This window comes from Zootoca vivipara, chromosome 8 (assembly GCF_965207765.1).
Source record: "Zootoca vivipara chromosome 8, rZooViv2.hap1.1, whole genome shotgun sequence".
Lineage (NCBI taxonomy): Eukaryota > Metazoa > Chordata > Lepidosauria > Squamata > Lacertidae > Zootoca > Zootoca vivipara.
In genome coordinates, this window is record NC_142591.1 from 84,861,460 (window position 1) to 84,889,053 (window position 27,594).

General features: G+C 46.8%; 2 protein-coding genes across 4 annotated transcripts in view; one reads left to right on the top strand and one right to left on the bottom strand.

Moving 5' to 3' along the window:
* TOP1MT (DNA topoisomerase I mitochondrial) overlaps window positions 1-13,839 on the bottom strand; it is a 53,782-nt gene extending 39,943 nt beyond the window's left edge. For 2 of the 3 annotated variants that reach the window (XM_088676059.1, XM_060277559.2), the window contains exons 1-6: window positions 13,315-13,839; window positions 4,938-5,041; window positions 4,264-4,366; window positions 3,360-3,433; window positions 1,738-1,831; window positions 701-759 (exon numbers count right to left, since the gene is read on the bottom strand). In XM_088676059.1, the coding sequence (XP_088532185.1) occupies window positions 701-759; window positions 1,738-1,831; window positions 3,360-3,433; window positions 4,264-4,366; window positions 4,938-5,026 (419 nt within the window). In that variant the 5' untranslated portion in view covers window positions 5,027-5,041; window positions 13,315-13,839. The remainder of the gene's footprint in view (window positions 1-700; window positions 760-1,737; window positions 1,832-3,359; window positions 3,434-4,263; window positions 4,367-4,937; window positions 5,042-13,314) is intronic. The other variant, XM_088676058.1, reaches the window with a different exon arrangement.
* Window positions 13,840-18,572: 4,733 nt separating this feature from the next.
* The window catches only part of RHPN1 (rhophilin Rho GTPase binding protein 1), a 48,546-nt gene continuing 39,524 nt past the window's right edge, over window positions 18,573-27,594 (top strand). Inside the window, exon 1 of the mRNA XM_035125643.3 lies at window positions 18,573-19,430. Coding sequence (XP_034981534.2) covers window positions 19,332-19,430 — 99 coding nt within the window. The 5' untranslated portion in view covers window positions 18,573-19,331. The remainder of the gene's footprint in view (window positions 19,431-27,594) is intronic.

Genomic DNA, 27,594 nt, shown 5'->3' on the forward strand with positions numbered 1-27,594 from the left:
AGGCCTGGCTCTGGAAACCAGAAAAGAGGCTTTAAAAACTGATGGAACCATTTAATTAAAACCAAAGTTGGATTAATCTGCAATAAATCCCAGGCCTTGGGTCTGCTGTCCCCCACCCCCCGCCCCCCACTGCTGCCCCATCACCTTACAGCTGGATTTCAAGCAGCATTAAATGCGTTCAGCTTCCTACCCTATACAGAGTATTATTGAGAAGAGAAAGTCCTGCCCAAACCACCGAGGAAGGTAATAATAGAATTCAAAACAGAAACAATTAATTGCACTCCCCCCCCCAAAAAAATCCAATTAAAAATATGTAGTTTAATGAATTCAACAAGAACTGATGGGCTTGATCCAGTGATAACAGCTTTTTCACCCTGTAGAACGTCCTCCCATCAGATGTCAAGGAAATAAACAACTACCAGACTTTTAGAAAACATCTGAAGGCAGCTCTGCTTAGGGAAGTTTTTAATGTTTGATGTTTTATCATGTTTTTAGTGTGGTTGAAAGCCACCCAGAGTGGCTGGGAAAACGCAGCCAGATGGGCAGGGCAGAAATAAAATAATAATAACAACAACAACAACAACAACAACAACAATAATTTATCATCAAAGCCTGATCATCATTTATACGTCCAGCAACCCCTTGCAGATAATCACGTAGTGTGTAAACGCCCCGGAACAAACAGAAAATGCTTACTCACTTTGATGAGCTCTCTTCCTCTTCCCAGGGAGTTTTGGATGCGGTGAAGTCAGCCTCGCCCTGAAATAAAACATTATTATTATTATTATTATTATTATTATTATTATTATTATTATTTAGATTTGTATATCACCCTTCATCTGAAGATTCTGATGCCAGGATGGTTCACAACAGAAAAATACATAATACATAATAAAACAAAAACAAACCAATAACCTTCGTCCTCCTACACATTAAAAAAGTCACAGAATATTAATCAACTGAATGCAGGGGCGTAGGCAGGGGGGCAGGAGGGGGCAATTGCCCCCCCTAGAAGCAAAGGCTGAGGGGCGCAGTGTGGCAGCCCCAGGCTCCCGCTCCCGGCGCGAAGCTCCAGAGTCGTGCAGGGAATGCGAGCCTGTGGCTGCCTCCTCCGCGCCTCCCAGGTCTTCGGAGAAGGCGGCCCCAGGCTCCCGCTCCCAACGCGCAGGCCACGTGGCCCCACCCACATTTCCACTGTGGCCTGTCCCCTCCCCTCCCGCCCCTTGCCCCCGCCCCTTGCCCCCCCTAATTTTGATCCTGGCTACGCCCCTGACTGAATGCCTGGTTTTCACCAGTGAAGGTCCCAGGTGAGCCTCCCTGGGGAGAGCATTCCACAGATGGGGGGCCCCAACACAAAAAAAGACCCATTCTTGTGTTGCTACCCTCCAGACCTCTCATGGAAGATGGCCATTTCAGAATGTGCAAAGTTTTGGGAAGAAGATGGTCTGACATATCAAAGCAAAGTTTAGCAACAGCCTCATAGAAGGATTGAAGTGACTTGGGTCCTCAGCTTTCAGTCATTCGTCCACTTTAAAATCAAGTTTCTAGCCCTTTTGATTAGAGATATGTAAGGCATCACAGCACCCAAATGTTCATTGAGAAGTGTACTTGCTTCCAAACATGGGTGACTTTGCAAACCTTACAAGAGATACCTAGCGCTAGCTGGCAGTATAATTGCACTTCTCTGCTAACATTCAGTTATTTTCCCAACATCACATCTCATCTTGGGTAACATACCTGATGACATTTCAGCTTCTCTGTCTTCACACTGTTCCCTCCAATCTCCACTTCCTGGTTTGAGATGTCATTCCCAGCAATCTTCTCCAGTCTGCTTCTCAGCAAAACAAGAGAATATAAAAACGGGATGGATGGAAAAGTGAGGTTTTGGTATCAAGCCCAGGCCTTGATAACAAAAATGATCTAGGGGGTCTTAGTTGACCACAAGTATAACATGAATCAACAGGGTGATGCTACAGCAAAACAAACAAACAAACATGCAGTTTTTGGCTACATCAACAGAAGTTTAGTGTCCAGGTCAAGAGAAATAGTCCTACTCTACAGTGGTACCTCTACTTATGAATAACTCTACTTACGAATGTTTCTACTTACGAACGGAGCTCCGTCCGCCATCTTGGATGCGGTTTAGATAGGATTTTTTCTACTTACGAATTTTTTCTCCCAATGCATTCCTATGGGATTCAACTTACAAATTTTTTCGACTTACGAATGTGCGTTCAGAACGCATTAAATTCGTAAGTAGAGGTACCACTGTATTCTGCCTTGGTCAGACCACACTTGGAATACTGTGCCAAGTTCTGGGCACCAAAATTTAAGAAGGATGTTGACAAGCTGGAGGGCAACCAAGATGATTGAGGGTGCCAAAACCAAGCCTTTTGAGGAATGGTTGAGGGAGCTGGGTATGTTATTGTTATTATTAAAATTTGTATTTTAATATCATCTGAAGAACTCAGAGCGGTTCAGCCTGGAAAAGAGGAGACTGAGAGGAGATATGAGAGCCCTATTTAGATATCTCAAGGGCTGTCACATGGAAGATGTAACAAGATTGTTTTCTCCTGCTCTGGAGAGTAGAACTCGAACCAATCCAGAAAAGGTGTTATCAAAAGTGGAAATCGACCGAGCCCAGATATCGCTAAATGGCCTCGGTCCAGTATACCTGAAGGAGCGTCTCCACCCCCATCATTCTGCCTGGACACTGAGGTCCAGCTCCCAAGGCCTTCTGGCGATTCCCTTGCTGCGAGAAGCCAAGTTACAGGGAACCAGGCAGAGGGCCTTCTCGGTAGTGGCGCCCGCCCTGTGGAACGCCCTCCCATCAGATGTCAAAGAGATAAACAACTACCTGACATTTAGAAAACATCTTCAGGTAGGGAAGTTTTTAATGTGTGACGTTTTAATGTACAGTATTTTAATCTCTGTTGGAAGCCGCCCAGAGTGGCTGGGGAAACCCAGCCGGATTGGCAGGGTACACATAATAAATTATTATATATTATTATTATAACCGTCTCCCATTCCCACAACCAATCTAGACAGACGGCGCAGAAATTGTGCCAGTAATGAGGGCAGCGGTTTTCAATCTGCAGGCCTCACCCATTGCAATAAAATGGTATTGTGGACATGGAAGAATAGAAAACACCCTGGATATTTGTGTACCATTTGTGCTGGCTGGTGACCTGGGAAAAACAAATAAATAAACACACCTCTAGTTTTATAGGCAAATCAATAAGAAGGGGTTATAACGAAATATGACCCATTTGTGGATTGTGTTATTAAGGAAACGCAAATCAGATTATATCCTTTAAATGTTTACATACCACGCTGTGGTATGAATACTACATTCTTACCTGGAAATGGTATTTTCCTGCAATGGCTTCTTCTTCAAGAGGAGTTTCTCGCTTGGCTTTTCCAGGACACGAGACTGCAAGAGACCAGTGCAAGAGATGTCTCAGGGCATGGGCAAATATACCCGCAAACAGGGCATTGCCCCCAGTTGCTGGGTGAACTCAGATCTCTTCTGCCCTCCCAACAACACTGCAATGAGGTTGTCGGCTTTCGTTTTCGAGAACATCTCAGGATTGTCCGGTGAGACAGTTGCTTAGTGCACGTGATAGCCAGCCTGTTGCCTTCCAGATGTTGTGGGCTCCAAAGGCTCATTCACACTTCCTTTCCCCCTGAAAGTTCCATGCATTCGAGGCGCGGATCCAAGAGGCTTTCCTTTTGCTCCACTGCCTTCCCCGGGAAAACCTGCTGTTCACCACTGAACTGGGATGAACGTCAATCAGGTTTTCTGCTGAGTCTTAGCCACCTATGCTTTATCTGATGAATATTCAAATTGAACTCGGTAAACGCTGCTTTTTATAGATGTTTCACTTGAAACCGCTTTTCTAAGCCACTAGTTCTACTTCTTGTGATTATGCTATAACTTTCTGAGTTCATCCCATTCGCTAGACTCATTCCAGGCTACAGATCTGATGCAGCAGACTCCAAAAGTTGACTAAAAAATGCAAACAGGTGCAAATGGGAATTCAGCAGGGGTGAAACGAACACCAAATCCATCTCACACTGCAAAACTGAATAATTGACAAAATTCTCATTAGAACCGAAACATTTATCCACCCGCACATGAGAAATGCAGCCATCTAACTTGGTCTTTGCTAACCTGGTGCCCTGTGGATTACAACTCCCACGGGCCATAAGATTCTGGGGCAGATGGGAGTTGTAGTCCAAAGCGTCTCAGTATCCACCCACCTGTTCATCATGCTGAATATTCTGTTGCCCATTGGAGCAAACTTCTCCCCTTTGTTTCTTCAGCCTTTTGGATACCTTTGATATGAGATTCCGCTTCTTATTCCTTTGGAGGGGGGGGAGTACACAAAATAAGATTAAGGAGAAGAGGCCAGTCAGTAGAGTAAGAGACTCTTAAATCTCAGGGTTGTGGGTTCGAATCCCACATTGGATAAAAAATATTTTCTAGTCCAGGGGCTGGACTAGATGAGCCTCATGGCCCCATCTAACTCTATAATTCTATGAAAACAGGATTTGGAGGCAGAAATAATGCTCTTCACCTGTGCTGCCAATAGGGACACCCACCATAAATACCTTCCTGCAGACTCCCCACCACCACCGTCTCTCTCACCCCAGACCCCCAAGTTGGGCTGTTCCACAGCCTGGCCCTATACCCCTCTTACTTTCAAAGCCAGATTGTTCTCCCACATCACCCTGCTTGAAGAAAGCAGGCCAGGTTATAGGCCAGAGGGCTCCCATCCAAACTTCCAGCGGCCTACGGTTGTTTTCAGAGCACGGCCTGATGCTGATACACTGAACCCTGTTTCGCCTTTCACGGCGCACCCCACCTTCCCAGTTTGCGCATTCCGCACAGCTGCAGGTGGAAGCGCAGCATCGCTAGCAGAGAGCATCATCACCTGTAGCTGCTACCTTCCAGCGCCTCCGTGATCAAAGCATCCTTAGCATCCTCCATCGTCTGCACATCTGGCTGTTCCCAATTGGTCATTTTGCAAACTCACATCTGCAAGAAACAAGGGGGGGGAAGGCATGAGATAGAACGAGAGCCGTCCCTGCTCTCCACCCCACTGCCTTGAAAATGCTCTGCTCATATGATCTGATCACACGCTAACAGTGGCTTCGTCCATCATGCGCTGGGAAGATACTTACATCATCAAGGCCCTCAACTTGATAAATGTGTCCGCTTTCCAACCTTTCAGAAGTTATTGGCTCTACCATTGCCCAATCTCAAATGGGATTGGGGGAGAGCCCTGTGACATCGGCAGCTGGCTAAACCAATCGCTTTTGCTCTCCCAGCTAAGCCACTATGACATAAGACAGCCTGTGGTTACACCATTAAGCTATTGTTCCTAGACATTTTGCTGCTGCTTCTAATGCCCCTTTCCCCACACCCCAGAAGAAGAAGAAATCAGGATTATACCCAAAGCTCTAGGGAGCAGCACTTGTTTTCCCCCCCTCCTCCCTGCACCCCTCTCAATCTTCCCCAGAGGTTCCCCCACTTTCCAGAGCTGATTTCGAGGGTGCAGTGGCTGAAGGGGAAAGTCCCTTTGCAAAAGCGCAAACCACTTGGGCCAGCAGAAGAGGAACAATGCATATGGCCCTGAATAAATAACCCTAAATTCTGTTGCTATGACCAGGTCTAAGGCCAGCATGATCTAAATAGTTCCTTGTGTATTTAAACCATTCTTGGGCTTGTCTGGTTGCCTGTGTCGCAGAAGGATCGCCACCAGGTGATTAGGCACCAAAGAATTATGGACGCTGGTTCTTTCAGGGCAACAAATTGCCAACAGTGCATGGATGGCAGGAAGGACTATTAAAAACAATTGGCCTTCCAATTCTTCCGGATGGTTGTGCAAATGCTTATAATATAGGAATAGCAGAAAATGGCTTCTGAATATCCAATGGTCCGACTCAGTATGAGACAACTTCCTATGCCCTTACATTGCACCTCTTGCTGGTATGTCAATGCAAACACCGTCTCTCTCTCTCTCTCTCTCTCTCTCTCTCTCTCTCTCTCTCTCTCTCTCTCTGCACACACAAGGAGGAAAGAGATGTCCCTTCTGCCTTCAACGGCTCAGGAGGGATGGTGCCATCAATCGGACATGCAGGCCAGCTCCGAAGGATGGTGGTTGTGGGTTGACCTGTCTCACTTCTGTCCCAGAAATGGGGAAGCTGTGGGCCTCCGGATCTCGTTGGGCTCAAACTCCCACCAACCCCAACCCCATGATCAATGGTCAAGTACAGTAGGGTCTGTAGGACAGCTTCTCTGTCCCTGTCCTGCCCCATTAGCTGATTTCTCAACACTTGAAGTAAAGGTAAAGGTAATGGATCCCTGGACAGTTTGTTGTCGTTTAGTCGTTTAGTCATTTAGTCGTGTCCGACTCTTCGTGACCCCATGGACCATAGCACGCCAGGCACTCCTGTCTTGCACTGCCTCCCGCAGTTTGGTCAAACTCATGTTCGTAGCTTCGAGAACACTGTCCAACCACCTCGTCCTCTGTCGTCCCCTTCTCCTTGTGCCCTCAATCTTTCCCAACATCAGGGTCTTTTCCAGGGAGTCATCTCTTCTCATGAGGTGTCCAAAGTATTGGAGCCTCAGCTTCACGATCTGTCCTTCCAGTGAGCACTCAGGGCTGATTTCCTTAAGAATGGATAGGTTTGATCTTCTTGCAGTCCATGGGACTCTCAAGAGTCTCCTCCAGCACCCTGGACAGTTAAGTCTGGTCAAAGGTGACTATGGGGTTGCGGCGCTCATCTCACTTTCAGGCCGAGAGAGCCAACATTTGTCCACAGACAGCTTTCTGGGTCATGTGACCAGCATGATTGAACCGCTTCTGGCGCAACGGAACACCATGACGGAAACCAGAGTGCACTGAAACACCATTTACCTTCACGCCGCAGCGAGACCTATTTATCTACTTGCACTGGTGTGCTTTCGAACTGCTAGGTTGGCAGGAGCTGGGACAGAGCAATGGGAGCTCACTCCATCGCAGGGATTCGAACTGCCAACCTTTTTATTGGCAAGCCCAAGAGGCTCAGTGGTTTAGACCACAGCACCACCCGTGTCTCACTTGAGGATAAACCAGCCGGGTGCATGAACTGGCCACACTGAAAATCATGGAAGGGACATCAAGATCTTTGATTGCTTGTTGACATACGGCAAGTTGTTGCGCAACACTGTTGGCTCCTAGCGATGAGCATCTACACGTGAACCAGCTGAGCATGAACTTCGCCAAATCATATGCCGCAAACACATCTCTCTGCAGGCTGCAGTGGTGCAGGATGAAACCCTGCACCGACTGACTGAATCTGGGCATGGAAACAAGGCATGAAGAACACTGTGCTTCTAGGATGTGTTGCTAACGTATTTCTTGTTCCAAAACCATGGGATTATTGTTCACCCTGAGTCTTTACAGACTGTATAGGGGCTTATCAATAACGATAGCCATTAACTTCATCTTTTAATATACATAAATCATATATACATATAAATACATTAAATGGCTCAAACATCCCTTAACCCAAAAACCTGAGAAGGGATTTTTCAGCAACCAAACCTATTTTAGGAGAGGACTGAATTTGCAGAAATTTTAAAGATTAGGATGGAAAAATAATTCCTTTATATACTAATATGTACACATCACAGAAAGTGTTGTGCATAGTTAGTTAGAAAAAGAAGGTAAAGGCCTTTTTCCTCCTCTTACTGCCTTCTTTCTTGCTTCTGCAAACCATCTTAAAAGCTGTCCAAAGTCAAAACTGAATTGCACCCACCTGTTGAGATGTGCACCTCAGCCAGGTAGAGGCTCTTGCAAGGACCAGAAAAAGGTCCTCCCTTTCCTCCTCCTCCTATAGGGAGACACCCCTTTCTGAGAAGTCAGTTGGAAACTTGTGCTTTTCTTCTCATTGGAAGTAAAGGGTCAAGCCCCAAAGCATGCTGGGGGAAACCCATCATTCAGAGATGTGTTGCAGGAAAGGAGGCAGGGTGACATTAAAAAAGCAATAGCTTTTAAAGGAAATTTGCTCAAAAACTCAAAAGCAGAGAAGAAACAAATGGGAGCTGACCTTGGGTTGGAAGAGTTTGCATTTGCTTATTATTTCCTCTTGGAGTGGTTTTGATTGCATCAAGACAAGCAATATTTAGGTTGCAATTGTATACATATTTAAAAGGACCTCTGGCCATTAAGTCCAGTCGCGAATGACTCTGGGGTTGCGGCGCTCATCTCGCTTTACTGGCCGAGGGAGCTGACGTTTGTCCGCAGTTTTTCCGGGTCATGTGGCCAGCATGACTAAGCCGCTTCTGGCGAAACCAGAGCAGCGCACGGAAACGGCGTTTACCTTCCTACCGGAGCGGTACCTGTTTATCTACTTCCACTTTGACGTGCTTCCGAACTGCTAGGTGGGCAGGTTCAGGGACCGAGGAACGCAGCGGGACTTACTTCTAAGCAAACATGCCTAGAGATGCACAAGCCCATCACACAGAATTGCTCTTTCACTTCTCCAGGTTGATGTCTTAATGAAAATTCTCCTCTTAGTTCCTAGGTCACCTCTTTCTTTAAAAATGTTTCTCATCTGAAGTGGTTCCGCCTTCCCTAGACACCAGCCCTCTCTTTTCCACGGGAATAAGACCTATCAAACACTGTGGGTCCCTGGTGATCCTTCACAGATCCTTAGCTGCAATTCCTGTATTGGACAGGATGACCTTTGGGGAATCCCAGATGTACAGTTCTCCAATCTGATGAAAAATGATGCCGTATGATTAGACTGCACGTAAAAAGCTGCTCTTTTTTCTAGCTCAGTTTAATGCTGGGATTGTCTTTGCCTCTAAAATATTGTTTTATTGGGCTGCCATACGTTCAGATTTTTGGAGACACTGTGACGGGTATAGGGCTCCGTTGAGTTGTTTATGACTCAATTAGGAGCCTCTGATTATCGCCCGGCGCGCTTCCTCTCCGCTTCTCTGCTTCCGTAGAACCGGGCTGGCAGTAAAACACACACACAGCAGAGTTCTTCTTCTCACACAGCGAAAGCTTGTATAGCCGTTGGATAAAAAGCCTCTTAAGAACACACAGAGTCCAAAGTGTTCTAATAACTACTTAAGTTTATTCTAGAGAGAAAATAACAAACAACCTGGTGAGAGCGCAGACATCTTGCGACCGTCTCCCAGGCAGAAACGAAACCAACTGCAACATACAGAAACACTTCTGGTACATTCTGTAACATGATCTTCCTCAGTGGTCAGGTGCTACAGTACACAGTTAACTCTTTAGTTACTTGTTACTCATCACACCCCCTCTCACCTGAACACTGGGGATAGCGGGTATCCAAACTTACCCCAAAACCAAACCTTCACAGAATTCCCCATGCCGTTGGAAACTCAAGGGTTTTGTGAACCCATCTGCTAGGTTCTCCTGGCTTGGACAATACCTCAACTTTACCAAGCCTACCTGTATGCTCTGACATACGTTTCGGAAGCGGATGTCTAAGTGTTTGGTTCTGGCCTTGAACTGTCCAGACTCCGCCAGTCTCAAAGATGGTTGATTGTCGCCCCAAACAGTGATGGGCTGGCTACAATCACCCCAGATTTCCTGGACCAAACATCTGTAGTACTCCAATTCAGTGCATGTCGCAGACAACGCACAGAATTTGGCTTCCGTGGAAGACATTGCTATTAGGCTTTGCCTGCGCGACCGCCAACCAATCAGGGCATTTCCAAACTTGACTACCAAACCAGTCACTGACTTCCTGTCCTCCTGATTGGCCCAATCAGCATCTGCAAAACAAGTGAGTTGTGGCTCACCTTGCGCTGACATCTCCAAACAATACTCTTTGGTCTCCTGCAAATACCTAAGCACTCTCTTAATGCCATTCCAAGCATGCACGCTAGGTTTCGATGCTTCTCTACTGAGCAAATTGACTGCAAAAGCAATATCTGGTCTGCTCCATTGTGACAAATACAACAGACTCCCTAGCGCTGACTGAAACACTTCAGGACTCTCAAACGCTACTTTGTCCTTCACTTGTGACTCTTTCACAAAGTTTGTCTCCATGGGTGTTCTGACCCCTTTACAATCAGACATTCTGAACTTCTTAAGCAAATGTTCAATCTTGCCTTTCTGACTGAGCAAAAAACTTCCATCCTCAGTTCTGTCTATCTGCACACCTAGATAAACATTCACTGCACCTAGATTCTTGAGTTTGAACCTCTTGCCTAGCTCTTTTGCAAACTTCTGCACTTGCATCTGGCTCTTTGCTAAGCAGATCAAGTCATCAACATAGACAAGCAACAGTTCTTGCTGTTCTCCTTCACCTCTGAGATACAGACAACTGTCAGCTAGACTCTTCCTAAAACCTAGGCTCTTCAAAACAGAATCAAGACATGAATTCCAATTTTTAGCGGATTGCTTCAGACCGCAGATCGACTTGTGCAGCTTCCACACCTGACCTGGCACGTCACTCTCAAACCCTGGAGGAGGTAACATGTACAACTCCTCCTGGAGGTCAGAGTTCAAATAAGCAGTGTCCACATCAAAGTGGTTGACCACTAGGCCTCTCTGCGCTGCAGTCGCTAAAAGCATCCTGAAAGATTCCGCTCTCGAAGTCGGACTAAAGACATCTGTGTAGTGGATTCCTTTCTTCTGAGTAAAACCTCTAGCCACTAATCTAGCCTTGTACTGAGGCTCTCCAGTCACTGTGGGTTTCAGCCTGTAGACCCACCTACAACTGACTGCTTTCTTGCCTTCTGGCAGCTGTGTTAGGCTATACACACCAAGAGATTGCATGGAGTTCAACTCTTTCTCCATTGCAACTTTCCACTTACTAGCTTCCTCCACTGACAACTGTTGCACCTCTTCAAAGCTTTCAGGCTCACACACTGCTAGGTTCGCCCATACACTGACAGCTGAAAACCTTTCAGGTGGTTTACCTTTCGTGGTGCGTTTTGAATGCCTTGGTCCCACATCTTCCCCCTCTAAATCCGAACTGCTTGTCTCTGACTGTGGCTCTCTCGGACTAGCAGCACTGTCTAGAGACTTACTACGCTTTGCAGCCCCCTCTGGGCTTGCTTTGGGTGAAGTGGGTGACCTACCACGTTTGCTGTACTTCCCAGGCTTGACCTGGGGTGAAGTCGGTGCGCTTCTGACTACTTGCTTCACTTCCCTAGGAGCTACACCACTTGGACCAGCTGCCTGACCTGGATCTGGTCCTGCAGCACCTGGAACTCCAGCATCAGCTACCTGAGTTTCCTCTTCCTGGTCAAAACCTGAAGACCAGTCAAGAAGAACTTCGGGGTTAGCATGAATGCGTCTCCAGCCCTCTTGTTCACAGAACGTAGCACTCCTGCTAATGTGAACGCGGGTTTGGTCCCCCTCTGCTGGTACAAACCTCCAAGCCTTTTGGTTTGGTTCGTAACCACAGAAGATCATTTTTCTGGATCTTGATCCACCCTTTCTGCACTTCTGCTTTGGAATTAGAACCCAAGCCTCACACCCAAAAGTTCTGAAATAGTGCACCTTCGGAACTTTGCCATACAACATGTAGTAGGGTGTGTTGTCCACAACTGAATTAAAAGCGCGATTTGAACAATAATTCACAAATTTATAGCATTCCCCCCAAAACTTCTGGGGTAGTCCTGCATCAAACAACGTTGCCTCCACCAGTTCAGACAGCGTTCTAAATTTCCTTTCAGCTAAACCATTCTCCTGTGGACTAAAAGGAGCGGTTTTTCTGTGCCTAATTCCCTTGCTACGGAAAAACCCTTGTAGTTCTGCACTCAAAAACTCTCCCGCCCTGTCACTCTGGAAACACTGGACAGTGACGGAGAACTGCAGTTCTACTTCGGCTACCCACTCCTGTATCACTCTGGCAGCCTCCCCCTTCTCTTTCAGTGTTATGACCCAGGAAAAATGACTGAAATCATCCAGAAGACACAAAACATATTTTGAACCACCTAAACTTGACGTTGACATAGGCCCAGAAATATCCAAGTGCACCAACTGAAATGGTTTTGTGCTCTTCCTCTCAGACCTAGGATAAGAGCATCTCTTCGTCTTCGCTTTCGCACATGCGCGGCATTGCAGGTGTTTTTGACATGGCTTGAACCTGCAACCTTTGACAAAATCAGGGGCCTTTTGCACATAAGGAAAAGACATGTGACAATATCTTCTGTGCCAAGCATGAATACAATCCTTATGGATAGCGCCCTCTGTGCCCTTTGGGGTATTGGCACTTTTAGCCTGAGCATCACCAGTGTTACTTCCACCTGCTTGCCCCCTCCCATCTAGGACAAACAGACCATCAGACCCAACAGTAACACTTACCAGCTCAGCCCCATCTCTGGCAATTTTGCAAACACCATTGGCAAAACTTATTTCAAAGCCCTCACGCAATAAGCAAGACACACTTAAAAGACCATTTTCCATGCCTGGTACAACATAAACATCAAGGTTAGTGTCTAAGCATTGCATATAAAAAACACCCTTGCTTTTAATTGTTCCAGAAGAACCATCAGCAAGATGCAGGCTCTTTTCATCTTCAAGTGGCCTGCAGTTCAGGATCTGTCCTGAAGGAGGTACAAGATGATGGCTGCTGCCTGAGTCGATAATAAAAGCGAAACTGTCCTGTCCTTTGTTTCGAATCGTTGCTAAGGCAGCAGAAAGACGGCTGACAGGCTTATCTGGAGTTTTCCCACGTCCTCTGCCTCGGCGCTGCTGGCTGGTCCCATGACCACGTCCGCTGGGTTGCCTGGCACCTGGCTGAGTGACCTTGGCTGCTTCCGGAGCTGGGCAGAATCTCGCTACGTGCCCCGGCTCCTGGCACCGAAAACAAAGCCTTGTTGCGCACGCACTCACAGTGGATTCCTCAGTGCTTTTTACTGCACCCCCACTGGCTTCTCTGCGCCCATGGCCCCCCTTCTCAGCCGATTCTTTCTGGCGTCTCAGTTCCTCATCCGCCAAACTGTCCCAGGCTTGCTTGGCATTCTCAGCATTTTGCACATAGGGCAGTTGCGTAGTATCGCAGCTCATGGCAATGGCACATAGAGCCTTATTGTCTTTCCTGGTTTCTGCTGCAAACCTCTGTGCTTCAGCTGCTGAATTATCAGCGACGGGTTGGAGGATTTAACACACAAGTCCACAAATCCTTTCCTAGCAACCACATTCTGGCCCTTTCTCTCCACTCTGCATAGTTGTCGCCATTCAACCTCTGGAACGGCACGACAAATGACTCCTGTAGCTGCTCCGCCATCTTGTCCACCCCCGGGCTCCGTGTCTGTGTACTCACTCAGAATAGCTCACGTTGCTCCTCCGGGTAGACTGCGGATCCCAGCCTTCTGGTACAGGGTCTTTCTGCTAGCGAGTGCATCTATTGATTGCTGACTGCAAAACAACAGGTTTCTCCCAGCTAGCTCTTTACACCGGCTTTCTCCACGGCTTTTACAGCTGCAATCACCTTTTATTGCTTTGGTGATTGATTAGGTTCTATGACCCATAACCTGTGACGGGTATAGGGCTCCGTTGAGTTGTTTATGACTCAATTAGGAGCCTCTGATTATCGCCCGGCGCGCTTCCTCTCCGCTTCTCTGCTTCCGTAGAACCGGGCTGGCAGTAAAACACACACACAGCAGAGTTCTTCTTCTCACACAGCGAAAGCTTGTATAGCCGTTGGATAAAAAGCCTCTTAAGAACACACAGAGTCCAAAGTGTTCTAATAACTACTTAAGTTTATTCTAGAGAGAAAATAACAAACAACCTGGTGAGAGCGCAGACATCTTGCGACCGTCTCCCAGGCAGAAACGAAACCAACTGCAACATACAGAAACACTTCTGGTACATTCTGTAACATGATCTTCCTCAGTGGTCAGGTGCTACAGTACACAGTTAACTCTTTAGTTACTTGTTACTCATCACAGACACACCCAGGAATTGGGCAACAGAATGGTGTCCAGGAGGCAAAAAAAATGTCCCTGAAAACTCGGATGTAGGGCAAAGGGGGTTAATGTTTTATTTAAAAATCCATTAAATGTTCCAAAATGTATCTTTTATTAGGAGATGTCCTCCCCCCCCCCAAAAAAAAGTTCAAAAACTTTGAGAAGTAAAAATAAAAAGGCTCACTTTTCAGTTTGGGGAATATGACAACCTTGTTTTTAATTCTCTCTCTTCTCCATGAGAGGCTCTTTGAAATCGGAGGGTTGAGTTCAAGTAACATGCATTCAGACATAGATCCATTGAAATTAATGACCAGGTGATTAATTGAGGTCTATTAATTTCAAAGGATAGAAGTTAATTCGAAGCAACCTGGTGCCGTTTATTTATCCTGAAAACTTAATAAAGTCCCTGTTGTTGTTGCTGCTGCTGCTGCTGCCGCAACCACCCTTCACCACCATCCCCCGACTTTGAGATATTTCAAAAACTTGCTTGGTTATGAAACCCCCATCTGGAAGCCCCTCATATTAGATTTCCCTCTTGAAAGGGTAATTCCAAATTAAACAGGGAGTTGGAGATATGAAAGGAACATTTCGTACAAAGATTAACATAATCAAGGACAAAAGTGGTAAGGACCTAACAGAAGCAGAAGACATCAAGAAGAGGTGGCAAGAATACACAGAGGAATTATACCAGAAAGATATGGAGGTCTCGTACACCTCAGGTAGTGTGGTTGCTGGCCTTGAGCCAGACATCTTGGAGAGTGAAGTCAAATGGGCCTTAGAAAGCATTGCTAATAACAAGGCCAGTGGAAGTGATGATATTCCAGCTGAACTGTTTAAAATGTTAAAAGATGATGCTGTTAAGGTGCTACACCCAATATGCCAGCAAGTTTGGAAAACTCAGCAATGGCCAGAGGATTGGAGAAGATCAGTCTACATCCCGATTCCAAAGAAGGGCAGTGCCAAAGAATGCTCCAACTACCGCACAATTGCGCTCATTTCACACGCTAGCAAGGTTATGCTTAAAATTCTACAAGGCAGGCTTAGGCAGTATGTGGACCGAGAACTCCCAGAAGTGCAAGCTGGATTTCGAAGGGGCAGAGGAACCAGAGACCAAATAGCAAACATGCGCTGGATTATGGAGAAAGCTAGAGAGTTCCAGAAAAACGTCTACTTCTGCTTCATTGACTATGCAAAAGCCTTTGACTGTGTCGACCACAGCAAACTATGGCAAGTTCTTAAAGAAATGGGAGTGCCTGATCACCTCATCTGTCTCCTGAGAAATCTCTATGTGGGACAAGAAGCTACAGTTAGAACTGGATATGGAACAACTGATTGGTTCAAAATTGGGAAAGGAGTACGACAAGGTTGTATATTGTCTCCCTGCTTATTTAACTTATATGCAGAATTCATCATGCGAAAGGCTGGACTAGATGAATCCCAAGCCGGAATTAAGATTGCTGGAAGAAATATCAACAACCTCAGATATGCAGATGACACAACCTTGATGGCAGAAAGCGAGGAGGAATTAAAGAACCTTTTAATGAGGGTGAAAGAGGAGAGCGCAAAATATGGTCTGAAGCTCAACATCAAAAAAACCAAGATCATGGCCACTGGTCCCATCACCTCCTGGCAAATAGAAGGGGAAGAAATGGAGGCAGTGAGAGATTTTACTTTCTTGGGCTCCTTGATCACTGCAGATGGTGACAGCAGTCACGAAATTAAAAGACGCCTGCTTCTTGGGAGAAAAGCAATGACAAACCTAGACAGCATCTTAAAAAGCAGAGACATCACCTTGATGGCTGGCTGCAGAAAGCAGTGCTACCACATCTGCGGAACTCCCTGCTCAAGGAGACCTGGCAGCTGTCGCTTGGCTTTTTAGGAAGCTTCAAGATGTTATTGCTCCACCGGGGTTTGCAGATAATATTTGAGATTATATAGCCCTGGCTGCCAGCATCTTAAAAAGCAGAGACATCACCTTGTCTACAAAGGTCCGTATAGTTAAAGCTATGGTTTTCCCAGTAGTGATGTATGGAAGTGAGAGCTGGACCATAAAGAAGGCTGATCGCCGAAGAATTGATGCTTTTGAATTATGGTGCTGGAGGAGACTCTTGAGAGTCCCATGGACTGCAAGAAGATCAAACCTATCCATTCTTAAGGAAATCAGCCCTGAGTGCTCCCTGGAAGGACAGATCGTGAAGCTGAGGCTCCAATACTTTGGCCACCTCATGAGAAGAGAAGAATCCTTGGAAAAGACCCTGATGTTGGGAAAGATTGAGGGCACTAGGAGAAGGGGACGACAGAGGACAAGATGGTTGGACAGTGTTCTCGAAGCTACGAACATGAGTTTGACCAAACTGCGGGAGGCAGTGGAAGACAGGAGTGCCTGGCGTGCTCTGGTCCATGGGGTCACGAAGAGTCGGACACGACTAAACGACTAAACAACAACAACAACAGGGTGATGGCATCTTGTAGACACTGCAAAAAACTTGCATGCATTAGGAGCACAATAAGGACCTGTCTGAATTATTTGTTTGTTTATTAAATTTGTATACCACCACCCTTCATCCACAACACAAAATCACAATATAAAAAACACAAAATACGTAATAGAAATAAGAACAAAACAAACACAAACCTTTACTCTCCCCCAAGCAGACTTCCTTGCTTCTTCCAGCCGCAAAACTCCTGGGAACTGTAGTTTGCCCACAACTGGGCTACAATTCCCAGCAACCTTAGCAAACTACAGTTCCCATGATTCTGGGGGGGGGGAAGCCATGTGTTTTAAATGAACAGTGTAGCTATGGCCACTGTCTTTTGTTATTTGCTACAACTATCTTTCTCTTAAAAACACAGGACTTCCTTTTCTACAGGCAGAACCCAAACCCTGGGGGGGGGGCTCTTTCTTTGCAGGCCAGACGCTTCTTGCTCTGCATGTTTCAACCGGCTTTGAACATGTGTTAATTTACATAAAATTACAGTACATCATTTTATTTGTATGCTGCCTTTAGATAGTTAAAACTACTGTATGGCCAAGGCGACTTTCAACATGAAAAAATACATACAGTAATTACAAATCTAACAATAATAGTCAAACAGCACACAAAAGTACACAACCAAATTGTAGCAATTTCCACATTGAGTCATAATAAGATATAAAAATAGAGATGTGGGGAAAAAACCCAACCCCCCCAGTAACAGCAAGTGGGTCTCTTATAAATAAGTGGGTCTCTTATAAACAGCTTTAATCTGGATGTACTGTACCAATATTACTAGTACAAGCAACAATAAGCAAACCCAGCTCCCATGTGGCGTTTATGTCTTTTTAATGGTTGTGACTGCCAATTTGCCAGGCAGAAATTCAACAGGTGCAAAGACACCTGGCTGGGCACTACCTGTTGAACTACCGCCTCTTTAACTCCCCTGGTTTTTGCACTTTCCAACGAGCGCCCCCGGGCACGATGTTGCAAGCAGCTCGCGTCCCGCGCCCAATCCAGACTTGATCCTAGGCAGTAGGCACGTCTTATTGGGAAGCGCGCTCCGTTGAGGTCTACTCTGGAGCAACTAAGCATGCGGCTGCGGTTGATGCTCAAGAGAGGAGCTTTCAGTAGCCACAACTGTTGCATAAAGACAGGAGCGGGGAAGCACAGCAGGGGATACGGCTCTTGATAGTTTTAGCCTCAATCTGGTATGGATTAAGTTTTGCAAGAGGTCATTGCATTCTGGGTTAAATTAGCAAGGGATTATTTACATTTTTTTTTTAAAAAAAACCCTCTCCAATTCTGTATTTGAAAGCTTCACGCGCGTAAAATTGCAAGAGATTATTTGCATTTAAAAAGATCTCTCGAGTGTATAGGATTTAAAAGCTCCACGCGTGTAAATTTACAAGCGATTGTTTGCAATTCCGGAATTTAAAACTCTCCACGCATATAAATTCGCAAGAGATTATTTGAAGAAGAAAGTTTTGAGGGCTCTTCATTCTCGCGTTTAAAAATCTCATTCGACTAGATTTGCAAGAGAGAGAGAGAGAGAGAGAGAGAGAGGGAGGGAGGGAGATAAACACACACACACACACACACACACACACACACACATATATATTTAAAAATAATTTTTAAAACTCTTCAATCTGCGATTAAAAAATTCCCTTGTGTAAATTTGCAAGACGTTATTTACATTTTTTTTTAAAGAACTCTTCAGTTTGGGATTTGAAAACTTCGCTTGTGAGCTAGGGTCGCGCAGGACACCCCGAATGACCCCCGCCTTCGCCCCGCAGAAGATGTAGAGAAGTTTTTGCAAAACTCTTTTTTTCCCTCCCCCGCGGGGCGCCGCCTCCCTCCGTGACGTCACCCGCGTTCTAATTCCCACGGTTGCTACGGGCGACCGCCTCGCTCGGCTCCTCCCCGCCTTTCCCTTCAATCATTCAGCAAAGGGGGGGGGGAGAGAGAGAGAAAAGTTGAGTGGTGGGCGGTGCCGGAAGGGAATCCCCGCCCACTTTTCCCGGACTCCCACTTCCTAGTGGCTAAGCGCGCTGCCCTTCCAGGACCCGGCGCTTCCCTATTGGCCGGGGGATCCTCCCTTTCTCTCCGCCGCTGGTCTGAGTTGCAAAGCCTGAATGTGATTATTGTCTTTGGGGATCCCAAAGTGGCGGCGGCGGCGGCGGCAGGAGCAGCAGACTCGTCCTCCCCTCTGCTTATTTTTATTTTTCCCAGAACAGCAAAGAGGTTTGGGGGGCTAAGGAAAGGGGGACCAGGGACATCTCCCCACCAGGTTCTCAGGGGGAGCATCTGGGTGCAAGAGGGAGGGAAGGGTAGATAGTGGCACCACCCAAAAAAACACACCCCCCAGCCTCCTTTTAAGAGATTTGGACCCCCCCCAGGTAGAGATCCGGAAGCAGGTTTTTTGGAGACTCCCAGGCTATACAGGTGGGGGCTCAAAGGGGTGTGTCCTAGGGCACAGGGTGGGGTTGCAAGACTAGAGAAGACACCCCCTTTCAGACAGGCGTTGAGGAGCCATGCAGGATCCCGCAGGTAAATTTTGCATAGAAAGCAGCTCAAGGTAGATCTCCCCCCCCCCGCGTAGAGTCTGAGAAAGAATCTGGATCCGACAGGTGGGCACTCCTGAAAAGGCAAGCAGGTGCTTAGAAGCACCTGAACGGAGCTGCCGTGTGTCTCTCCCAGCGAGGAGCCCTCAGGATCCCACCCTGGGAAGCTAAGGCGCTGCGGGGAGATGCCCAAGCGGTCCAGGGCTGCAGAAGACCTCACAGCATCCTGAGCCGGCGAGCTTTGTATGTGCCTTCGGTCAGGGCCACAGTCACAACCCAGAGCCCTGGCACTCCTGTGGCTGCCCAACAGATGCCCACCAGCCGGCCGTTATGATCCCAGAAGAAGAGAGCCCCTCCGGAGGGGAAGCGGATGCCGACGGAGGGCTCCCCCTCCTGCTGCTACCCTGCGAGGGGGGCAGCGTGCGGAAGGTGAGTCGCGGTGCCAGGCTGCGGTGAGGGGAAGGGTGTGACGGGCTGGCATTGCCACTGACCTGCCTGGGAGTGGGTGGCAGAGCCGGGTATTCTCATTTCCAACTTGTATTGGGTACCTTTGATTATCTGATGTGCCGTTCAAGATCCACCATCGCTTCTCACATAATGTTGCTGGTGCTTCCTATGAAATTCCAGGGCTTTGCACAAATGAGGTCCTTCTCTATGCGCCTTTGCTGAGGGAGGTGTGGAACGTGGGAACGGGGCCTTTTCGGTGGTGGCTCCCTGCTTCTGGAATGCTCTCCCTAGGGAGGCATGCCTGGCGTCGTCCCTGGCTACTTTTAGGCACCAGTCAAAAGCATTTCTTTTCAGCCTCTTGGCCTTTAACTGGAAGAGTTTTAGATATTGCGGCCTCTTTTAGTAGGTGGGATTTAGCAGACCTCCTTCTATGTTTCCGAATGTTTTTACGGTATCTTCTGTTCAGTTTTAGTTTCATATTGATTTTAATTTTTGTGTCATATCGTAAGTTGAGTTTGCTTTTTGGTTAGATATGCGATTAATAATAATGCTAAATCCGTTTAAAAATTGTACCTGGGATAGAATAATAATAATTTTATTATTTATATGCTGCCCATCTGACTGGGTTGCCCCAGCCACTCTGGGCGGCTCCCACCAAAAAACATTAAAAACACAGGGTCATGTCAACCATTAAAAACTTCCCTGAACAGGGCTTCCTTCAGATGTCTTCTAAAAGTCAAATAGTTGTTTAACACAGACCTTGCTCAATGCGTTTTGCAACCTACTTTACGTTGGATAAAGCACAGGATGCGAGGAGATGGCTTGGAGAGAAGTGGGACCGGGAGCCAGGAGGTTCAAGTCCCCAGGAGGTGAAAGAAGGGGGGAGTGAGCTCTGCAAAATCCACTTTGCAGAAATGAAGATGTGACCGAAGCCCACCTGTACGGGAAAGGTACAGCTCCGTGGCAATGGCTCTGCTAAGCATTCAGACTCTCCCAGGTCCGCTCCCTGGCATCGCAGCCAGATCTGGGACTGCCACCTGCCTGTAACCCTACTCAGCTGCCCATCAGTGTAGACAACACTGAATTCAATGAACCCAGGGTTTGACTTGCTCGTAGGCAGCTTCTCCTGCTTCAAGCCAGCTCCAGCTCCAAATTAGTCATGCTTTAAAGTGAAACCCACAGTTCTTCTCCTTCTCTCTCTCTTTCTGTCTCTCTGCCGCCCTCTGATCCCTCTCCAACCGGCTTAGGCTAATGTTTTGTGCTAGAGTTTCTTTCCTCAGGCTGGGTGACGGCTGTGTTTTTGGCAGCAATTCGTGTCTGTTAATAAACGAGCCCCGGCCAAAAAAAAGAGCGAGGTGAGCATGGCTGTGGCCGGGCTATCCGAGAGGAAGTTTCTGGTTTGGCGAAGCAAATGCCTTCAAAACTGCAGCACGGGAGGCCCGTGTGGGCTGAAGCCTGGTGGGAAAGGCCACGGAGGCTGTCCTCTTCTCTCATTCCACGGTTCCACTTGTAAACACATTGCTTAATGCTTGGCTTCCAAACAGCTTTTGGAAATTCCGAGGGTGCCTATTTTGCTTTCTCCGTCTGGTTTTTGGCATGCATACTTCTTCTTACATTTGCTGACATACATGCATGGGAAAAATCACTTTCTGTGGCCACGTTTGCAAGACCGCTGCGTCAGATTCGTTTCTGAGGCCTGTATTCTCTCTTTCCTGGCTTCTGCCACCTTCCTTTCCCTGTAGTGATGCTTTCCTCCTCTTCCCTGTCCGGCTGTACCTCTCTGCAAACTCTTTGTTAGCATGTTGGGGGTGCATTGCGCAAGACGCAGAGGCAAGCCTGTGTTTGGTGCGCTTGGACAGGGAGCTGCAGTCATCCCTGGTTCCACGATGATCGTACACAAGCATGCTTGCCTCATTTTTAGCGGTTCACTTAAGCCAGGCTTTCCCAAAAGGTGGTTTTGGACTACAGTTCCCATCATTCCTGACCACTGCTCCTGCTAGTTAGGGATGATGGGAGCTGTAGTCCAAAGACAGCTGGAAACCGTGAGTTGAGTCATCTTAAAGCAGGTTTTTGAATTGTGTGAGGCGTTTTTAGCAGCACGATCCTGCGCAGCAAGATTACAGAGGGGTAATAATTAGGAACACCGGAAGCTGCCTCTTTTCCAAGTCAAACCATTGGTCCATCTTGCGCAGGGTTGCCCGCACCGACTGGCAGGTTTTCATCGGAATCTCAATTTTCTAGCATTTCTGGAGAACTGCTTCCAATCCACAGTACAGCCGTACACCAAAAGTCGAACGGAATCTGTTCCGGAAGTCTGTTTGACTTCCAAAACGTTTGGAAACCAAGGCGTGGCTTCCGATCGGCTCCAGGAAGCTCCTGCAGCCAATCGGAAGCCGCAAAAGCCCTGTCGGACGTTCGGGTTCCAAAGAACGTTTGCAAACCGGAACACTCCCGGCTTTGCAACACCCGAGAGCCAAAACGTTCAACTCACAAGGCGTTCGACTTCTAAGGTATGACTGACTATATTGTGCTAGATGGACCCCAAAAAAAAGTCAGCTTCCATTATTCCTGTATCAACTACATGTGTGTTTACTGTTTATATTGCCAACTTTCTTAACAGCAGGTGGACAAAATTTAAAGGAAATGCTCCAAACTGGAATAACTTTTTAGTATATGTAACATGCCTCTGGTGGGATTTTGGGTGTGTTCCAAATTCAGAGTTTCTCCAGCTACTGGCAATTATGAAAACACAAGTAACTTAAGACAATTTTCAGAGCTAACATTTCTCTAAGTCACCAACCTGTTGGTTTAGTGGCGGCGGCTGATGTTGTCTCCCAACTGGTTTACGTTAGATTTTTTTTTATCTTTTTTTTAAAACTTGTTCGCTGTTGACTCAAGCAGAAATGAAAAGGAGAAAAGCACACACAAGTTCACGCAGCCCTCGGCAACCCATCCGGGTGCTTTAATATTTCCTGTCTTAGCAGCAAACGGTGTCGGTTGAATCCACGAACCTGCCTGGACTTGCAAGGCTCTTGGGCCCTTTTCATTTAAAAAACCCACAGAGGGCTCGTGGGGAATCAGATTATTCACTTGTGCGTTTTGTTTTCCGGTTGATATCGGGCGCAGTTGCTGTTTCGGAGAATAATAATGCAAGGGAGAAAGGGGAGTAGGAGAAAGAGCAGGTCGCAAAGACCCATTGAACTGACAGGGGAGAGAGAGGCAAGAGATTATTGTGGGTGGCTGCATTACTATGATTGGGGACGAGGACTGATAGGATACGTCAAAGGTAAAGGGACCCCTGACCATTAGGTCCAGTCGTGACCGACTCTGGGGTTGCGGCGCTTATCTCGCTCTATTGGCCGAGGGAGCCGGTGTACAGCTTCTGGGTCATGTGGCCAGCATGACAAAGCCGCTTCTGGCGAACCAGAGCAACACACGGAAACGCTGTTTACCTTCCCGCCGGAGTGGTACCTATTTATCTACTTGCACTTTGATGTGCTTTCAAACTGCTAGGTGGGCAGGACCTGGGACTGAGCAACAGGAGCTCACCCCGTCGCAGGGATTCAAACCGCCAACCTTCTGATTGGCAAGCCCTAGGCTCTGTGATTTAACCCACAGTGCCACCTGCGTCCCAGGATTCCTCAAAGGCTTTGCAACTGCCACACACATGCTGAGATCACGCATGCAGGCTTGCACTGTTTTGACTCGCCTTCCCATGAGATCTGCATCTAGGCAGTCATTGAATTGGAATCTAGTGCCCAAGGAGCATCAGGTGTTTGATGAAAGGGCAGAGGGGGGTTTCCTGTCCTTAAGTCAGTTTGATTTACTGAATTATATCCCGTCTTTTTCTCCAAGGAGCTCCTGGCTCGAATAACCCTATGAGGTAGGTTAGCCTGCGAGGCAGCGAGTGACCCGAGGCCACCCAGTGAGTTTCATGACTGACTGTGGGATTTGAAGCCTGGTCCCCCCAGGTCCTATTCTGACACTCTTAGCTGCTGTGCCATACCGGCTGTCAGTATTGTGGGGTTTGAAGAAAATTCAGGGAAAGTACCCAGGCTTAGTGAAGTATGAATCCCGAAGCCTTTTCCTGTGCTAGGTGGAAAAAAAATCAATAGAATCATAGAACTGCAGAGTTGAAAGGGACCCCCAAGGGTAATCTAATCCACCCCCAGCCCCCCGCATTGCAGGAAATGATGCCTTTCGAAACAAATCATTGAACTCTCTCGAAGGAGTTGAAGATTCACAAGTCGACTGCGTCTTGCATAACAGAAAAGCTGTTGTCGTCTGTCCTCGTTTCGTTTTGCGCGTGCGAATCTAAAGCCGAACCCCGTTGTTGCAGACTGGGCGGTCGGATATTAAAAAGTCTGAAGACCCCTCGGTTCGAAAGAAACAACTTACCTGGCTTTTAGAAGACATCTGAAGGCTGCCCTGTGTTGGGAACTTTCTAATCTTTGACCTTTTAGTATGTGCTGTGAGCTGCTCAGAGTGGCAGGGGAAACCCAGCCAGATGGACGGGGGTTAAATAATAAAAACATTATTATTATTATTATTATTATTTGCATTGTGCGTGCAAATATAGGGAAAGCTTCCAGTCCTTCAGAGAGAGAGAGAGATCTATTAGAGGGCATTTCTCATTTCAAAAGCTGCAGTGGGAGATAGGATCCTTGCATGCTGCACATATACCGAGGCTTCGAAAGCAGCGGTGGCTGGAGGAGCAGCCGGCCAGATTGCATGCATTGTGGTTCAGATAGGGTTGCTATGGAGACTCCAACAAGTGGAGTGGGGAACTTGCAATAGGGCCCATTACCGTTATCTCCCTGGCTGGATAACACTGTTTTGTCACCGAGGCCTTAATACATCTGTTTCCTCTGCACGATCTCCCAGGCTTGGCTCTATGCCTGCCACAAGCTAGCTCTTGTTTTTGCAGGTTGGGAACAGACACAGACTGTGCTTCTCCTCTCATCGGTCCATTTGCGAGCTCTGTGGTTTTTTTTAATTTTTATTATTTTAATAAACACAAAATTACAATATATAAACAAAGATAAATAATACATAACAGAATCAGTACATCATTTACATTTCTGTTACTATTTACTATATACATTCTATTGTTCTGCCGAACGTAACTTCCTCCTTTTTCGTTATCGGTTTTCTAAGTTATCATCATATATATCACGCTTTCTTCATTTTTATCTCTATCATCACCTTAATTATATTACCATATTTTAAATACGTCTGCATTGTGTATCTGTTGTAGGTTTTATGTCAATCCTGTTAGTGTCTTCATAGTCTTACAGTAACTCCTTTAGGTATTCCACAAACTTTTTGGAACTTCTGGTCCTTTTGTTCCCTTATCCTTCCTGTCATTCTAGCTAACTCCGAATACTCCATCATTTTGACCCTCCACTCCTCAATTGTTGGTATTTCTGTCGATTTCCACCTTTGAGCTAACACCATTCTGGCTGCAGTGGTGGCATACATGAATAGTTTTTGATCTTCCTTTTTTAAATTTCATTTCCCATCAATCCCAATAAGAAACTTTCTGGTTTTTTGGGAAATGTATATTTTAACATCTTTTTTTAACTCATTGTAGATTGATTCCCAAAATCTTTTTACTTTTTACTTTTGTGAGCTCTGAGCTGTGGTTCATTTAGCCTGGGGATCAGGAACCTGTGGCAGTCCAGAAATCGTAGGGTCGGAAGGGGGACCCTCAGAGTTCATCTAGTCCAACCCCTTTGCAATGCAGGAATCTCATCCGGGGGCCACCCAACCTCTGCTTAAAAACTTCCATTGAAAGAAAGCCCACAATATCCCAAGGGAAGCCCGTTCCCCCGTCGAATGGCTCTTTTGCTGTCAAAAAGTTGTTCCTAATGTTTAGTTGGAGTCTCCTTTCTTGTGAATTGAAGCCACAGGTTCAGGTCCTACCCTGGAGAGCAGCAGAAAACAGGCTTGCTCCGTCCTCCATGTGACACTTCTTCTGTGGGGTGTTAGGTATTGGGGAAATAACCTTGCTTGCGCTTGAACAAGCACCTAGTCCTCTCCTGCACCCGTTGACCGAAATGTGTGGCAAACACAGTGACTTACACATTAAGCCTTTGGCAAGAAGAAGAAGAAGAAGAAGAAGGTTGCGAGTTCGAGCACTGCTTCTTCTGCCAGTGGGAGCCAGTGGTTAGGGTTGCCACACACCTGCAATTTCCCGGACATTGCCAGGATCTGGTCATCGGAAACAGTGTCCGGGTGGAAATCGCAAAAACGTCTGGGGGAAATCTCGGCAACCCATGTCAGAATGTAGATATTGGCGAATTAAAAAATAGCTCAAAAATGTCTTCTTCTTTTTGAAATATGGCAGCCCTATGGGACACTCACTGCTGCTACTGGATTTCTCATGAAGAAGCAAGGAACATCTCATTGGTAGAGCTCCTGCTTTGAACCCTTGCCACTTAGTGCCCCCCTAAGTAATCCCCCCCAGGGGTGCTTTAACCACACAGGAGAAGGCAGTAGGCACCATGTTAGCACCATACTAATCAGGTGCTCCAGGAAAGCTTGCTGCAGCCAGGGCTTGTTGTTGTTTAGTCGTTTAGTCATGTCCGACTCTTCGTGATCCCATGGACCATAGCACGCCAGGCACTCCTGTCTTCCACTGCCTCCCGCAGTTTGGTCAAACTCATGTTCGTAGCTTCGAGAACACTGTCCAACCATCTCGTCCTCTGTCGTCCCCTTCTCCTTGTGCCCTCAATCTTTCCCAACATCAGGGTCCTTTCCAGGGAGTCTTCTCTTCTCATGAGGTGGCCAAAGTATTGGAGCCTCAGCTTCATGATCTGTCCCTCCAGTGAGCACTCAGGGCTGATTTCCTTAAGAATGGATAGGTTTGATCTTCTTGCAGTCCATGGGACTCTCAAGAGTCTCCTCCAGCATCATAATTCAAAAGCATCAATTCTTCGGCGATCAGCCTTCTTTATGGTCCAGCTCTCACTTCCATACATCACTACTGGGAAAACCATAGCTTTAACTATACAGACCTTTGTAGGCAAGGTGATGTCTCTGCTTTTTAAGATGCTGGCAGCCAGGGCTATATAATCTCAAATATTGTCTGTAAACCCCGGTGGAGCAATAACATCTTGAAGCTTCCTAAAAAGCCAAGCGACAACTGCCAGGTCTCCTTGAGCAGGGAGTTCCGCAGATGTGGTAGCATTGCTTTCTGCAGCCAGTCGTCAGACTAATTTCATAATGGTCTTAATTGGCTGGTTTTGCTTTTCTTCTTCTTTGAAAAGGTCTGAGAGAATTTCACCTTAATGGCCAGATCCTGTTTTAGTCTGCAAAAAAAACAACCCACAAAAATCTGGGTACAATGAAGTGCATTGTGACCTATTTTAGAAACTGCAATCAAGAGAGAGGGCTAAAAAGTGAAAGGATATCAGCCTGAACTGCTTGCAGAGTTCTAAATAGCAATTGCGCTTATCTCTAGGATAAGGTTACCATATATTTTTTTCAATGAATCTGGGGACACTTTTCAACTTCAATGGCTTTTGTATGGGGGCTGATTTGTAAATCATAGAATCATAGAATCATAGAGTTGGAAGAGACCACAAGGGCCATCCAGTCCAACCCCCTGCCAAGCAGGAAACACCATCAAAGCCTTTTTGACATATGGCTGTCAAGCCTCTGCTTAAAGACCTCCAAAGAAGGAGACTCCACCAAATCTGGGGACTGTCCCCAGGAAACAGGGACGTCTAGTAACCTTGCTCTAGAATTCTGGCCTTTGCTAGCTAGGTTTCCTTCTCCAATGAGCAGATGTCCCATTTCTCCACCACCCCAACCCCAAAGTGGGAGAACCTACTCTTACAAAGTCCTTGACAGACATCGCTTATTGGTGTCTCATGCGGGTCACATTTTAAAAGATTGTGGGGTAAAATCTGCTGCTTTATCTGCATTGCAAGCGGGGTTGGACTAGGTGACCCCGTGGGGAGAGGTCTTCTGATGCCATGGCGTTCTTCTGTTCCTAACTGTTAGCAAGCAGCCTAAGAATAATCCTGGCTCTATAGGCGATCCTCACACCCGACCTGGTGCCTTCCAGATGTTATGGACTACAACTCCCATCATCCTTAACCGTTGGATATGGGAGCTGTAGTCCGGAGGCAGCGTTCGA